Source organism: Vipera berus, assembly GCF_964194415.1.
Source record: "Vipera berus genome assembly, chromosome: 1".
Classification (NCBI taxonomy): Eukaryota; Metazoa; Chordata; class Lepidosauria; order Squamata; family Viperidae; genus Vipera; species Vipera berus.
This window is the reverse complement of record NC_138202.1, coordinates 105700850-105714915: the sequence shown is the minus strand read 5'-3', so window position 1 is coordinate 105714915 and position 14066 is coordinate 105700850. Positions and strand designations below refer to the sequence as shown.

At 37.6% G+C, this 14066-nt stretch overlaps 1 protein-coding gene across 1 annotated transcript in view; it reads right to left on the bottom strand.

Moving 5' to 3' along the window:
* PTPRJ (protein tyrosine phosphatase receptor type J) overlaps positions 1 to 14066 on the bottom strand; it is a 108700-nt gene that overhangs the window by 26158 nt on the left and 68476 nt on the right. Inside the window, exons 2-6 of the mRNA XM_081312538.1 lie at positions 9942 to 9960; positions 8653 to 8856; positions 5180 to 5446; positions 4394 to 4660; positions 1778 to 2050 (exon numbers count right to left, since the gene is read on the bottom strand). Coding sequence (XP_081168664.1) covers positions 1778 to 2050; positions 4394 to 4660; positions 5180 to 5446; positions 8653 to 8856; positions 9942 to 9960 — 1030 coding nt within the window. The remainder of the gene's footprint in view (positions 1 to 1777; positions 2051 to 4393; positions 4661 to 5179; positions 5447 to 8652; positions 8857 to 9941; positions 9961 to 14066) is intronic.

Sequence of the window (14066 nt, the reverse complement as noted above, 5' to 3'; positions counted from 1 at the left end):
TGTCAATGCTGCATACACTGACATGTTTTTGCACTGACAATATAAGAGGCAGCCTTTTGCTTTAACTGTTGGGTTTTGAATCACTAAAACACAGGAGAAATGCAACCCGGATGTTTTGACAAGATAAGGGAGCAGCTTCAGAAGGGAAGTGAAACTTCTTTGTGTGTTGAATTAATTGGTAAATGTGATTCATGACGTGTAAATAAGAGAGGGAAATTCTGTATGATGTGGGGGTCAAGGGGAGGGGAATTCAGATTCTGGCATCCATCCATGAGTGCCGATGCTTCGTTTCATTATTATAGACTTTTTAGATAAAACAATGCCTGAATGTTGTTTGAACTGTCTCATTAATCGGAACCATGACACTTCTTCAGAACATTCAGTTGCCTTTTGAAAAAGCACCTTTGAGACAATCATGACCTGGATGATTTGAGAATCTCTGTAGACATCATAACTTTGAACAGCCACTGAATGAAGGGAACGAAGTCTGAGGACTGTCTGTACATGATAGCTTCTTTTGTTTAACGCTGTATCATAAATACTCCTGTTCAGCTTTACTCCTAGAGTGCACATGCAAATAGTCACACTTCATGGCACATTTTACACAATCACATTATTGAAAGAACTGAATGGGATCCTAGAGAGTTCAGGCACAACCACCTGTGTTGTAGTTCCATGTCCCTGGCTTGTGAAAGCTTCCCCTGGAGGTGACTTGTACGTGGGTTCTGGCAGTGGTTAATGCTTCTTTTTGGGAGATGATGGTGCCCCAGTATTTTATGGAGGCAATGGTCCACTGTTTCCTCAAGAGGTCATTGCTAGACCCCCATCCTATTGGATAATTTTTGTCCTATCTCCAACTGTCCTTTTCGGGGGAAGGTTGTTGAGAAGATGGTTCTTGGATGAAACAGATTATCTTGCCATCTTTGGTATTGGATGGGGTTGCACTGCCCCAGATGGACCCAGTGAATAATCTGGGAGTTCTTCTGGACTCGTAACTCCTGCTCATAGATCAGATGGAAGTGTCATGCCACAAAGGCCTTCATGCAGCTGTTGGTTGAGTGTCAATTATCCCTTTCCTGGATCAACAAGCCCAGCTCATACTCACTCATGCCCTAGTTCCCTTCTATCTTGACTACTACAATGCTATTTACATGTGGCTGATGCCTTTTGAGAAATATCCAGAAGCTTAAATTGGTTCAGAATATGGTGAGCCACATGATTTTGTGCACATCTAAATTTGCACATAGGACACCTGTTCTGAGAACTGCGTTGCTTGCCAATTTGCTTCTAGTTTTAATTCAAGGTGCTTTAAAGGCCTACATAGCCATATATACATTAGATCTCCTAATTCAGAAAGTTGCAAAAGCTGATTACATGACTCTGGGACACTGCAACCGTCATAAATATAAACCACTTGCCCAGTGTCTGAATTTTGATTAGGTGACCCTGAGGATGCTACAGTGGCAGGAAGTGTGAAAAACATAATAAATCACTTTTTTCAGTGCCACTGTATCTCTGAATCATCACTAAATATAACTGTTGTAAATCAAGGAATATCGGTACTTATACTTTTCTATGTATAGTATGCTGGAAAGAGTTTTCCAATTTTCCAGCATACTATGGTATCCTTTTTTGTTCAACTCTTTTATCAGAAATGTATGTTTTTTACCGATGTAGTGCACATGGAGAAATGAAATCACACCTCATTGCATATTTTATATAAATATTTTATGTAATAATGAAATATATATCACATGTCTTAATTTACCACACTTACTTGTATCAAATTTTCTTCCATCTGGATCCCCTTCGGTTGGATTACCATCAGCCATTACCATTGCATATATTTTAAACTTGTATGACGTTCCAGGTTCCAAGTCAGAAATTGATACATAGGTGGTAGTAGAAGTTATATTATCAGAACGACCAGGTCCATCAATATATATTCGATAAGTGTAATTTGATGAATTTGTATCATTATTTTTCCATGTTAAATCCAGGGATGTATTAGTGATATTTTCAGCTTTAATATCATAAACAGGACTGGGCTCTATTAACGAGAAAAAGACATTTAGATTAGTGAACATGAAAATACATTGTAAAATAGATGCACACAGGCTGTATGGTATTCCTCGTGGTTTAAATAGGTGCACAGCTATTGCATAAAAATATCTGCAGGAGTTTTAAGTCACTTTTTAATTGAAACTAGTTAAGGGTTTAGGGTGAATGTAATCAGTACCAATGTGAGGAGGAAAAAAAAGGTGTTTTTTTTCTATAGGAGTGAAATGTAGACATTCCAGTGGTTAAGTCCCCAGGCTAAAAACCAGGAGACTGTGAGTTCTAGTCTTGCCTTAAAACCAGCTGGTTGACTTTGGACCAGCCACATTCTCACAAACCAAACCACCTTACAGGGTTGTTTTTGTAGGGAAAATAATATGAAGGTGTAATAGGTATGTTTGCCAGCTTGAGTTATTTATAAAAATAATAAATGTGGGATATAAATAATAAATATAAACAAATGAAATGAAATGAATATTAGCATAAAATTATGTCTACTTCATGCATTTTTCTCTCATCAAGACCTTAAGCAAAATGCAAAGCATTCTCTCTTCCTATCTTAAAAATGTATTACTCAAAACTGTACCCCAAGAAAGTTAGATTTTTGGTTTAAATTGTGTAAAATTTATATTTAAAGAGTTGATGATACAGAAAGTAAGATAATTTTGCATTAAATATTTAGACAAATAGCCCTTTAGTAATTTATATTAAGATGTCCTTTTGTTAGGGAAAATGCATATAAAACCTCTATAACTTCAAACTTTTCAACCTAAAATATAAAACAATAGTTTGGAATAAAGTTGAATTAACATGCATTGAAAAATCAACCAGATATGAGCCAATCTCTATATTTTCAATGCTTCAATGCTTATTCTGTATCCCTACAGAGACTGTGACTTTTTAGAAGGTCTTTTGCAAGTGATATCACAACAAGATGACCAACAAAGATTTTTTTTCTCTTTACGTTAATCTCCAGGTGTAGAATGCCACCAATAGAGAATCATATTTGTTTAAATCTTCTGGGCAAAAAAAAGAAATTTTTATTTCCCCAGGCTTTTTATTTCTGCATTTTTTATCAAGCATTTTTCCTAGAAATTTGCGGATCTTCTTAACTTTTAAGATAATGCAAATTTAGAGGAAGACCTGAGGTGTTAATTTATTCTTTGTCCTTTCAGTTTAAGTCTCAACAATTTATTTATTCTCTTATATAATACGTTGGTGCCAAAAATCTTTATTGGGTCGCCTAATTATAGTGTAAAATTAATAAGTCAATACAAATAGACCAAATCTCAGAATAGTTCACAAGAAAAACAATGGGTTGCAAATATTGTCAAATTGCTACTTACTCCACTATGGTAATATGCAAATAATATCCTTTAGATGTAGCGCAAAATACAGGTAGTCCTCGACTTCAAAACAATTGAGCCCAAAATTTATATTGCTAAGTGAAACATTTGTTAAGTGAGCTTTACCTCATTTTATGACCTTTCTTGCCACAGCTGTTAGGTGAATCACTGTAGTTGTTAAGTTAGTAACACAGTTGTTAAGTGAATCTGGCTTCCCCATTGATTTTGCTTGTCAGAAGGTTGCAAAAACTGATCACATGACTCTGGGACACTGCAATCGTCATAAATATGAGTCAGTTGCCCAGTGTCTAAATTTTGATCATGTGACCCTGGGAATGCTACAATGGCAGTAACTGTGAAAAACATCACAAGTCATTTTTTTCAGTGCCGTTGTAACTCTGAATCATCACTAAATGAACTGTTGTAAATCAAGGAATATCGGTACTTATACTTTTCTATGTATAGTATGCTGAAAAGAGTTTTCCAGCATACTATACATCAGGGGTGTCAAACTCAATTTCATTGAGGGCCGCATCAGCATTGCGGTTGCCCTCAGGGGGCCGGGTGGGTGTGGCCTACTGGGTGGGCGTGGCTAGAGTGCGTATGGCCTTCTGGGAGGGCATGGCCAGCTCTACATCGTTCGCATCAAGGGTGCCTATGGGGGCCTGGGCAGGAGTGGGACAGATCTGAGGGTCTCTGGCAGAAGGAGGGTCTCTGGGCCAGGGCCAAGGCAGTGGGGGCCGTTCCCTCACTGTTTCCAGGATGGCTTCGCGGGCCACATGAAACCACTTCGTGGGCCGGATCCGGCCCCTGGGCCTTGTGTTTGACATGTCTGCTATACATGGTATCCTTTTTTCTTAAGAAATGTATTTTTTTTACTGATGTAGTAAACATGCAGACAGATGAAACCCCACCTCATTGCATATTTTATATAAACATTTTATGTAATAATGAAATATACATCACATGTCTTAATTGAACACACTTACTTGTATAAACATTTATTTCATTTGCTTCCCCTTCGGTTGGATTACCATCGGCCTGTGCATATATTTCAAACTTGTATGACGTTCCAGGTTCCAAGTCAGAAATTGATACATAGGTGGTAGTAGAAGTTATATTATCAGAACGACCAGGTCCATCAATATATATTCGATAAGTGTAATTTGATGAATTTGTACCATTATTTTTCCATGTTAAATCCAGGGATGTATTAGTGATATTTTCAGCTTTAATATCATAAACAGGACTGGGCTCTGTTTAAGAGATAAAGGCTTTTACATACTGAATGATAATCAATATTAAATCTTTAGCATTTTTTTCTGTAGGGTTAGAGATCATCATGTAAAGTGCAAATTTTTAGTTCGCACAACATACAATATGTCTCTACTTAATAATTTTGACAAATCAGGGGTTTATTGTAATGTTATAAGCATTTACATCTTCATTGTTCCAAGTAAGAATTATTGATGTGGAACTGAGATTGTTACCATGGATACTAGAAACTGGACTGGGTTCTGTGAAAAAACAAAATTATTTTTACCAGTAAATAAAATAAAAATATATTGATGTAATACATGAAATATTAACAAAGAATCCAAGCACTTCTGAAATTAATGAAATTAATCATATACTTACACACTTACCTCTATAAAAAGTGTTTGCATTTAGTTTTAGATGGTCATAAAGGAGAGTGATATAATAATTACTGAAGCTCATTTAATAGCCAAAAGCACTAACTACTACAATCACTTCACTTAACTAAGTGTACTTACTGGTATGAACAACTGTTTCATTTGGGTTTCCTTCAGTCTTACCGCCATCTACTTGTGGATATATTTTAAATCTGTATGACATTCCAGGTTGTAAGTTACTAATTGGCACACTCCATTTATTAGCACTTATATTACGCAAATCACCCAGTCCATCAATATGTATTCGGTAAGTGTAATTGGATGCATTTATATCATCATTTTTCCAACTTAAGTTCAGGGTTGTGTTGGTGATATTTTCAGCGTGAATACTGTGAACAGGACTTGGCTCTGTATAAGAAACAGAAAACAATTTTCTTTGATCAGAGAATTAAAATCTTACCATATCATTAAGTATTACCAACCCAGATTACTTTTATTTTATTTTTATTTTATTTTAATTCCATTTATATCCCACCCTTCTCCGAAGACTCAGGGCGGCTTACAAGCTTAGCAGTAGCCTTCATTCTATGTATATGCCTGCTTATTAGGGCTTTCACACCCCCCCCCAAGCGGCATTATTACAAAGTCAGCTTAATTGCCCCCAACAATCTGGGTCCTCATTTTACCTACCTCGGAAGGATGGAAGGCTGAGTCAACCTTGAGCCTGGTGGGATGCGAACCTGCACTGATTGCAGGCAGCTGGTGTTACTTAAGGAGGCATTAGCCCACTGCTCCACCAAGGATTTGTTAGTATATACCTCTTCTCTTTTTCACTGTTTCTAGTACTATGGTACCATTTTAAGGTATGGCAATTAAAAGGACGTTTAATATTTTTACAAGTTTAAAAGAACACATGGCCATTTTATCACCCATATTAAGACTTTAGAAGCAGAATGTAATAAACACATGCCATAACACTAATATTAGGATTTAATAATAAGGAAGATATACTTGGCAAAACTTAATTATTTCTACATCTGAAAGTTTCAGGCTGAAATATTATCTTGTGGCATGCAATTATATTTTTATAAGACAAGACAGAAAATGTAATTTACAGTCTACATCCCTATACAACCTGTTTGGAGATAAGATTTGTTTTAAGTAGTGCAGCAAAAATTTAAGCAATTAATCTATGAGACGTCTGTTACCATGGCATACTGTAAACATGATAATAAAGTCTTTATGAAAGAATTCCAGCAACTACTATGTATCAAATGCAAGCCCTATTTACTATGATATCAAGATTTAAATTCTTGCACATTTTTGCCCTGTGCATTCAATATAATGATCTTGAAGCTGCTCTCTGTTGAACGGGAAGAGAGATTTCTATCTGCCCCTTCTCTAATAATGGAAAGTCTGTTTGCTTCTGGACTTCCGGGGAAGATGATGGGCTGAAGACTTTTCTGTGGAAAGCGGAGCTGATGTTGCGACCACAAACAGAAGGCCTACAAAGAGATTGGCTACTTTAACACTCTCTGGACAGAGAAAGGACATGAGATTGCCCAGGCTATTTTCCTTATGGTTGCTTCTCACCAGGAAGCCACAAGACAGCCGTGACCAGAGAGTGTAAGAAACAGGAAATGAAGAAATTCACCGTAATTGCTCCAGCCACAAAAGGAACCTTTTTTAAAAAAAGATTCGTACTTAATTCCCAAGTTCATACTTAGAAAACTGCCAAAACAGAGAGAACCAAGAGAAAGGCTGGCTTCCACTTCTTTGGGGGGAAACATATTGAGTAAGGATACAACAGGCAATGACAAGAACAGGTGAAAGAGAAGAATGTGTGAGTCTGAAAGAGTTAGTTTTACTATTCCCACCCTTCAGTTTCCTAACAAATGCTATAAAACTTATAGCGTCGACTCCCCTCCGCCCCGTGCGTTCCCACAGAGAGGGCCTCCTCAGGGTGCCTCCAGTCAGAGAATGTCGGCTGGTGGCCCCCAGGGGGAGGGCCTTCTCTGTGGGCGCTCCGGCTTTGTGGAACCAGCTGCCGGTTGAGCTCCGGATGGCACCGGATCTCCGCTACTTCCGGCGCGGGTTAAAGACCCATTTATTTGAACAAGCTGGCCTGGCCTGATGGGGAATCACTTAGGGTTTTAATATTTATATATATTTTTTATTGTTTTATTGTGGGCAATAATTTAATTCTTTTTTAACTTTTGTACTTTTGTAGTTTTAAGATATGCCCTGTTCACCGCCCTGAGTCCTTCGGGAGAAGGGCGGTATAAAAATTTAATTAATAATAATAATAATAATAATAATAATAATAATAATAATAATAATAATAATAATAATAATAATAATAATAATAATAATAATAATAATAATAATTGGTTGGACTGAACAACTACAGACTAGAAGCTTTAGATCTAGCAAGGAATTTCCACTGGGTTAAACAGGGAAGCTGGCAATTTGTAACAATTTTTCAACCTTACCCTCCAGTTCCATGCTGTTTCTTTGATTATGAGTCTTCAGATGGATGTCAACTATTAGTGACCACACATATCTGCTGATCTATCACTCAGCTAGTCTTTCAGGTCTTCCACTCATCACCAGTGTAACTGTTTCTGAGAGATGGAGGGGCCTCTTCTAGAAGCGTATTAAGAATTATTAAGGGAAAGAGGATGAGAAATCCTTCTGCCAGCAGAGGTTTCTGAGCTGAACTATTTGGGGATAGGGAATAAAAGCTCTCAGCTTAAACCTTTACAAACCAAAATCCTTGGGAGTGGTAACTGCATTCTGTTTAGAACACACCACAACCTGAAAACAAACAATTAATGGATGACTGCATTAACAGATATTGTGAGATGGGAGACAACCTGGTGTAAATAGATAGGGTTCTGGTTTGCTGTATTATCTGAGGGTGCTACAACTTAATTTTCATGACACACCCAGGCGTAACTGCTAATTCAAAACCTTACTTTGGCAAATGTTAATTATGAGAATCACTTCTCACACCGTCAGAAGCAACCAGCCTGATACTAGATCAAGTTAGTATCAAACAAGTACAAATTGTTTTTCCCATCCAGAAGAAAAGGTCTTTCCAAAAGGAGAGAATATATGTAGCTCAGAGTTGAACTGAAAGCACCATGGACTCCAAAGAATGTCTTATCCGATTAAAACATGTAGGTAGAGGAGAAGATAGAAAAACCTGAACTTTGATTACATTATAAATAAGTGCTTGCACTTAAAACCTAGTTCCGGGAATTCTTTCACAATTCTTTCATGAACTTTGTGACAATATATCTACTTATCAAACACTGGGTATCTTTGGAAATCTTATTTTTTTTGTAGTTGCTTGTGTAGATAGCCAAAGGAAGTCTGATAGTAAGGCCATACTGACAAAACTAAATCCAGGTCTCATTTTCTCACTGGCTACACCTAGCTCTGAGGGGAAAAAGCTGTGATCTCTTAACTATGAGCTAATTATTAGTTCATTTGAATGAGCAAGTTACCTTCTATGCATATTTTTTCTCTCATCTTAAAATGTAAGAATGATAATCCTATCCGAATGATCTTGAGAACTATTTTTGTGTAATTTCTAATCCATTACTTACTTGTAAAAATGGATTTGCAGCAAGCTTCAATAGTATTATTGAAATGAACGATATACTGTAAGCCAGGATAAAGTCCAGATACTGAATCATTTCCAGAATCACCCACACTTGATTCATTTTGAAACGTTGCACTCATTCTTGTAAAGTTCTTTGACTGGAGACTTATTGTTGTTTCTGTTACTGTTACATTGCATTTGGTATTACCTACACAGGGAAAAAAAAGAAAAAGATATTTTAAAGTAACCAGACTTTCCTAATTTAATGCAACATTATTTAGTTTTTATTCTTTATTAATTGGTAGGGGAAACAGTTTATAATTTATACAAGCTCCAGATACCATGAATTGCACAAGGGATGATGCTGTTAAGATTAGGAGGCATATATAGTACTGACGGACTGTTAACGCATTTTTCACTAGTCTGTTTGCAAAGGATATAATGCAAAGAATGGGTGAACAAGGTATGCTGCATTCTCATGGATATCCTACTGCTTCAGACTGTAAAAGGCTGGTTTAGGTAGTACCAAGCCAATACATCTGGATTTACAAATGTGATATATTTAGCTTGGGTCTAGCATATAGTGTGAACCCAATCAACTGTACAGGTAGTCCTTGACTTACAACCACTTATTTAGCTTGTTATAACATCGACCGTTCGAAGTTATAACGGCACTGAAAAAAGTCACTTATGACCATTTTGACACATAACACTTGCAGCATTTCCAAGGTCACTGATCAAAATTCAGAGGCTTGGCAACTGGCATGTATTTGTGAGAGCTGCAGTGTCCCGGGTTCAAATGATCAGCTTTTGTGACCTTCTGACAAGCAAAGTCAATGGGGAAGCCAGATTCACTTAACAACCATATTACTAATTTAAAAACTGCAATGATTCATTTAACCACTGTGGCGGGGAAAGTCGTAAAATGGGTCAAAACTCACTTAACAAATGTTTCACTTAGCAACATAAATGCTGGGCTCAATTGCAGTTGTAAGTTGAGGACTACCCCTAGTTTATTTTAACAAACAAATTTAATCATAGCTTACCATGCTACGTAAGCCCATTTACCTCTGTATATGAAGTTTATAATGTTATCCTTTCAACATTCAATAAAATTGTTATGGTGAACAGCAGTGTATTTCAAGTTATAGGTTAAATAAAATGATCTTTCCTAGACCTTTTATTGAAGTATGTGGTTTTAAGCTTTTATACAAATACAGTATCATCAGTGTAGATTCTGGGAAAACCTTCACGTGTAGTACTGAAAGTGGGATATAACAGCATAGTACTTACATGCAGCAGGGGCTTCTACCTGTAAAACAGGAAATCATACATAGTGTTAAAATATTTTGAATCCTGTATACAACGGACCACACTAGTATTAATTCTATATCTCTGTATCAGTATTATAACAATATTATAGTTCTCACACACATAGTCAAATATAAAAGTATACTGACCCCGATTCAAATTTAATGTTTCCCTTTGAGTGACATCCAGTTAAATTATTACCGGCAAATATAAAATTTAATTCTACTCCATCAAATAGCTAAACATTACTGAATAGTGTTAATTGAAACCATCCAATATCCATAATCTTCACTTACTGACTGCAATAGGGACCAGCAAATCTGTCACTAAGTGGTGTGATCATTAACCGTGATGCCATGTGACAGCCCTGACTTATCACATCCGTTCCAACTGTGGTTGATAAACAAATAAGTGTGGGTCATTACATGCAATATCACATGAGTGTCACTTGTGACTTCCTACTGGTTTTCTCACTGACTTTGCTTGTTAAAAGCCAGCTGAGAACACTGCAAATGGTGATCGTGCAGTTGTGGGACACTGCAACCATTGTAAATGTATGTGGGTTGTCAAGCACTCAAATTGCAACCATGTGACTATGTGGACACCGTGATGGACAGCTGCAACTTCAAGGGCCAATTGTAAGTCTCATTTTTCAGTGCCATTGTAACTTTGAATGGTGGCTGAAGAAGTGGTCAGTAAATGAGGACTGCCTGTATCATAAAAGAAAATTTCATGGCTTAGGCCTGGGATATTTGCAGGACCATCTGCTGCCAGGAACGACCTCCCATTGCCCGGTGCGCTCACACAGGGAGGGCCTCCTCAGGGTGCCGTCAGCTAGACAATGTCGGCTGGCGACCCCCAGGGGGAGGGCCTTCTCTGTAGGAGCGCCGGCCCTGTGGAATCAACTTCCCCTTGAGCTCCGGATGGCCCCGGATCTCCGGTCCTTTCGTCACGGCCTTAAAACATTTGTCTTCCATCAGGCTGACCTGGACTGATGACAGGGATTTTTAAGTAGAATATTTTTAATATTTTATCATTTTATCATTGGGGCTTGTTTTATCTTTTTTAACATTTGTATTATTGTGTTTTATTGTTGTTAGCCGCCCTGAGTCCTTCGAGAGATAGGGCAGCATATAAGTCCCAAAAATAAATAAATAAATAAATAAAATAATCAAATGATAGGAATACATATTAGTTATAAATTCTAGAATCAGAAGTCAATTTATATTGAGCCCAGTATGGTCTAAATTATGAAGAGAGCTCCCCATTTCTCTTTCTTCATAAAGTAGTTAGATATAGCACTAAGCATACACAACTGTGTATGGTGACACCTACAATTCCCAGCCCAGCCTGAAGTCCATGAATGCAAAGGACATTCAGAGCCTCACAATGAAACTGTGAGTTCGTAAGCTCTCTAAACAAATAAGTACTGCAAAGACATAAAAGTCCATAATTTCTGCTCTATAAACTTGGCCTTCTGCAATTTTAATACTTCTGAGAAATTCTAACTCAGAAATATTATAGATTCTGCAAGAGTATTGAAAGCCTAGGAGTTCCTTATATAAGGGCTTTAACATTCTTAAATTTATCTGAATATTCTCTCTAACAACACAAATTAGTCTGCTTTTCCACAATCTGTATTTCCTGCTGAAAAATTCACTTTCACATTTGATTTCATTCCTGCTGCCGTGAGATAATGTGTTAAAAGAGAATGAACCATCTACCTATGCACATTCAAATATATTACTAGTATCATTCATATTTCATAAGGCACGCAGGACACTGGAAATTATCTCATGTAATACTGACAGTACGCCAGAAGAGGTCATAATAAAACCATAAATGCACTGAAAACAAATTAAGAAAGTATTGACACATTTATAGATTGCCTTTCTCTTTCATTAAAAAAGGATCATCATCATTGCTTTCTTTCTTTTTCTGCAATGCAATTTATTCAACTTTTGATTTCTGGATTTATTTTACAAATGTTGCAAAGTATTTATCTTGAACTCCAAAATCCCTCGTACACATTGCTTGAATTTTGAAATTACCAATTTACCCATTCATCTTACCATTTTTATCTTGCCTTTTCATTTTAAAGGAACTAATAGAAGAATATAAAATACTGTAAATAAAATAAACTCTATTGCTTGCCAGGAATCAGAAAATTTCACATTCTACATATTAAGAAACAAGATGCTTGTCAGCTCTCATCAGCCATTAGATTTCTGATATAATCTAACTGGCTAAGAAGCTAGTTAGTTTTGCCTATGTCAGGAAGTTAAGCCCAATCTTTGTCTATATAAATGAAAAAGTCAGTGTAAACTGCAGGTAGGTTGATTTTTTAAACCTGTGTACAGTTCCTCCCATTTGTTGTTTTTAAATTTAAAAAAACATGACTTTCACATAAGATTTTGTTCTCTTAAAGACGGTGGTACCTCGGTATTTGACTGCTTTGAAATTCGTTGAATTTGGCACTCAACACATTTTGATGAGAAAATTTTGTCCCCGGTACTCATCGTTTGGTACCTGACGCGAAAGCTAGAACTTGTCGGTGTGGGTTGCCTTGAGACTCGCTATCCTTTCCGGCCGAAACGAAGGGTCACATGTTAGTCACATACTGATTATCGATTAATGATGAGAAGCACCACTGTATTTGAAAGGATAGGAACTATGCCTCTAGCAGCATTTTTTTTGTAATTAATTAGTCACTTTCAATACAGATAGTCCTTGACTTATTACCAGTCACTTAGAGACAATTTGAAGTTACGATAAGACCTCTCTCCCCAAAAAGCTATTTATCACCTGGTTTCAAAGTTACGACACTGTAGTGCTCCTATGGTCATTCGACATTAAACCAATCACAGAGATGCTGCAGCACACACACCCTGGGTGCCTATCTCCCCCCACCCATACCACCTCACCAGGTCCCTAAATGCCTTTGGCCTGCTCCCAACCCAACACTCAGTCACCCAAGGGAGCATCAAGTCACTTTGCAGAGGCTATGGGCCCATTTGAGGCTGTTGCAGTTTGTGAGATTCAGCCAGCTCTCAACCCAACCGTTCAGCCACGCAGGAGAGTCTCTGCGTGGCCAAGTGGGAAGCAAGTCCAATGCCTGCGGAGACCCAGAGACGAGGAAGCAGGCCCAAGGCCTGCAAGGATCCCAAGGGACGGAAAACAGAGCATGGACTGTCTCGAGGCTTTGGAGTGGAGGCTTTGGAAGGCCTGAGGTCTGATTAGGCCTCTCAGGGTCTCCCCTACCCTTGGGCCAATCCTTCTCTGTTTAACTAATTGGGAGATCATGTGTGGGGTTATTATACGAATGATCACAGGGACGCTTTGCTTAACGACTATCATAGGTTGTGACCAAAACAGGCAGGCTCCATTACCGTCATAACTTGAAGCTACCTGTATTTTGTACTGTATATAAAGAGCAACACAGAAATGTGGTGGTGGAAGCAAATTTTGGATTTGCACAGCATACTAAACCAGGATAAACTGGATGGTGTAATTTGTGATTCTGTGTGTTCTGTAAGGTCAGCCTTTACTTCGTCGTGTTGTGTAAATTAGTCCTTATTGTAAGTCATAATATGGCTTATTTGTGCACACCACATTAGAGATATGAAGAAACTTTCACTGAATTTCATTTTGCCATGTTGTACGGACACAGCCACAGTGTTCTTTTTCCAGTTACTCCTACTAGAAGTCTTCAGTGACTCCAAAACAATACCACCTCTGGCTTGTGGGTGGAAGAGTGAGGTGACTGTGAACTCACTGGCATTTCTAAGAACGACTGTCTCCTCTGCAAAATGCCTTCTATCTCCAGAGACTGGAATAATAAAGAAAAAGTTTCAAACCTATCTAGCCAGCACTGGTAAATTAATTGGAGATGGGCGGGAGGAAAATCAGTAGAAAGGGTATGGATCTGAGATCAAATAGGTCTGATATTATAGCAGTCAAGTATTGCCTGATATTCTGCTTTGTACTCATTGTATATTTCACTGGACATTTCCTTTGTCCCCAATATCTTCCTTTCCACAGTAGCTTTCCATAACCTCATAATAGTTAGTGATGCAAGACAGAATTTTATTGCTGTTTGCAAGCATC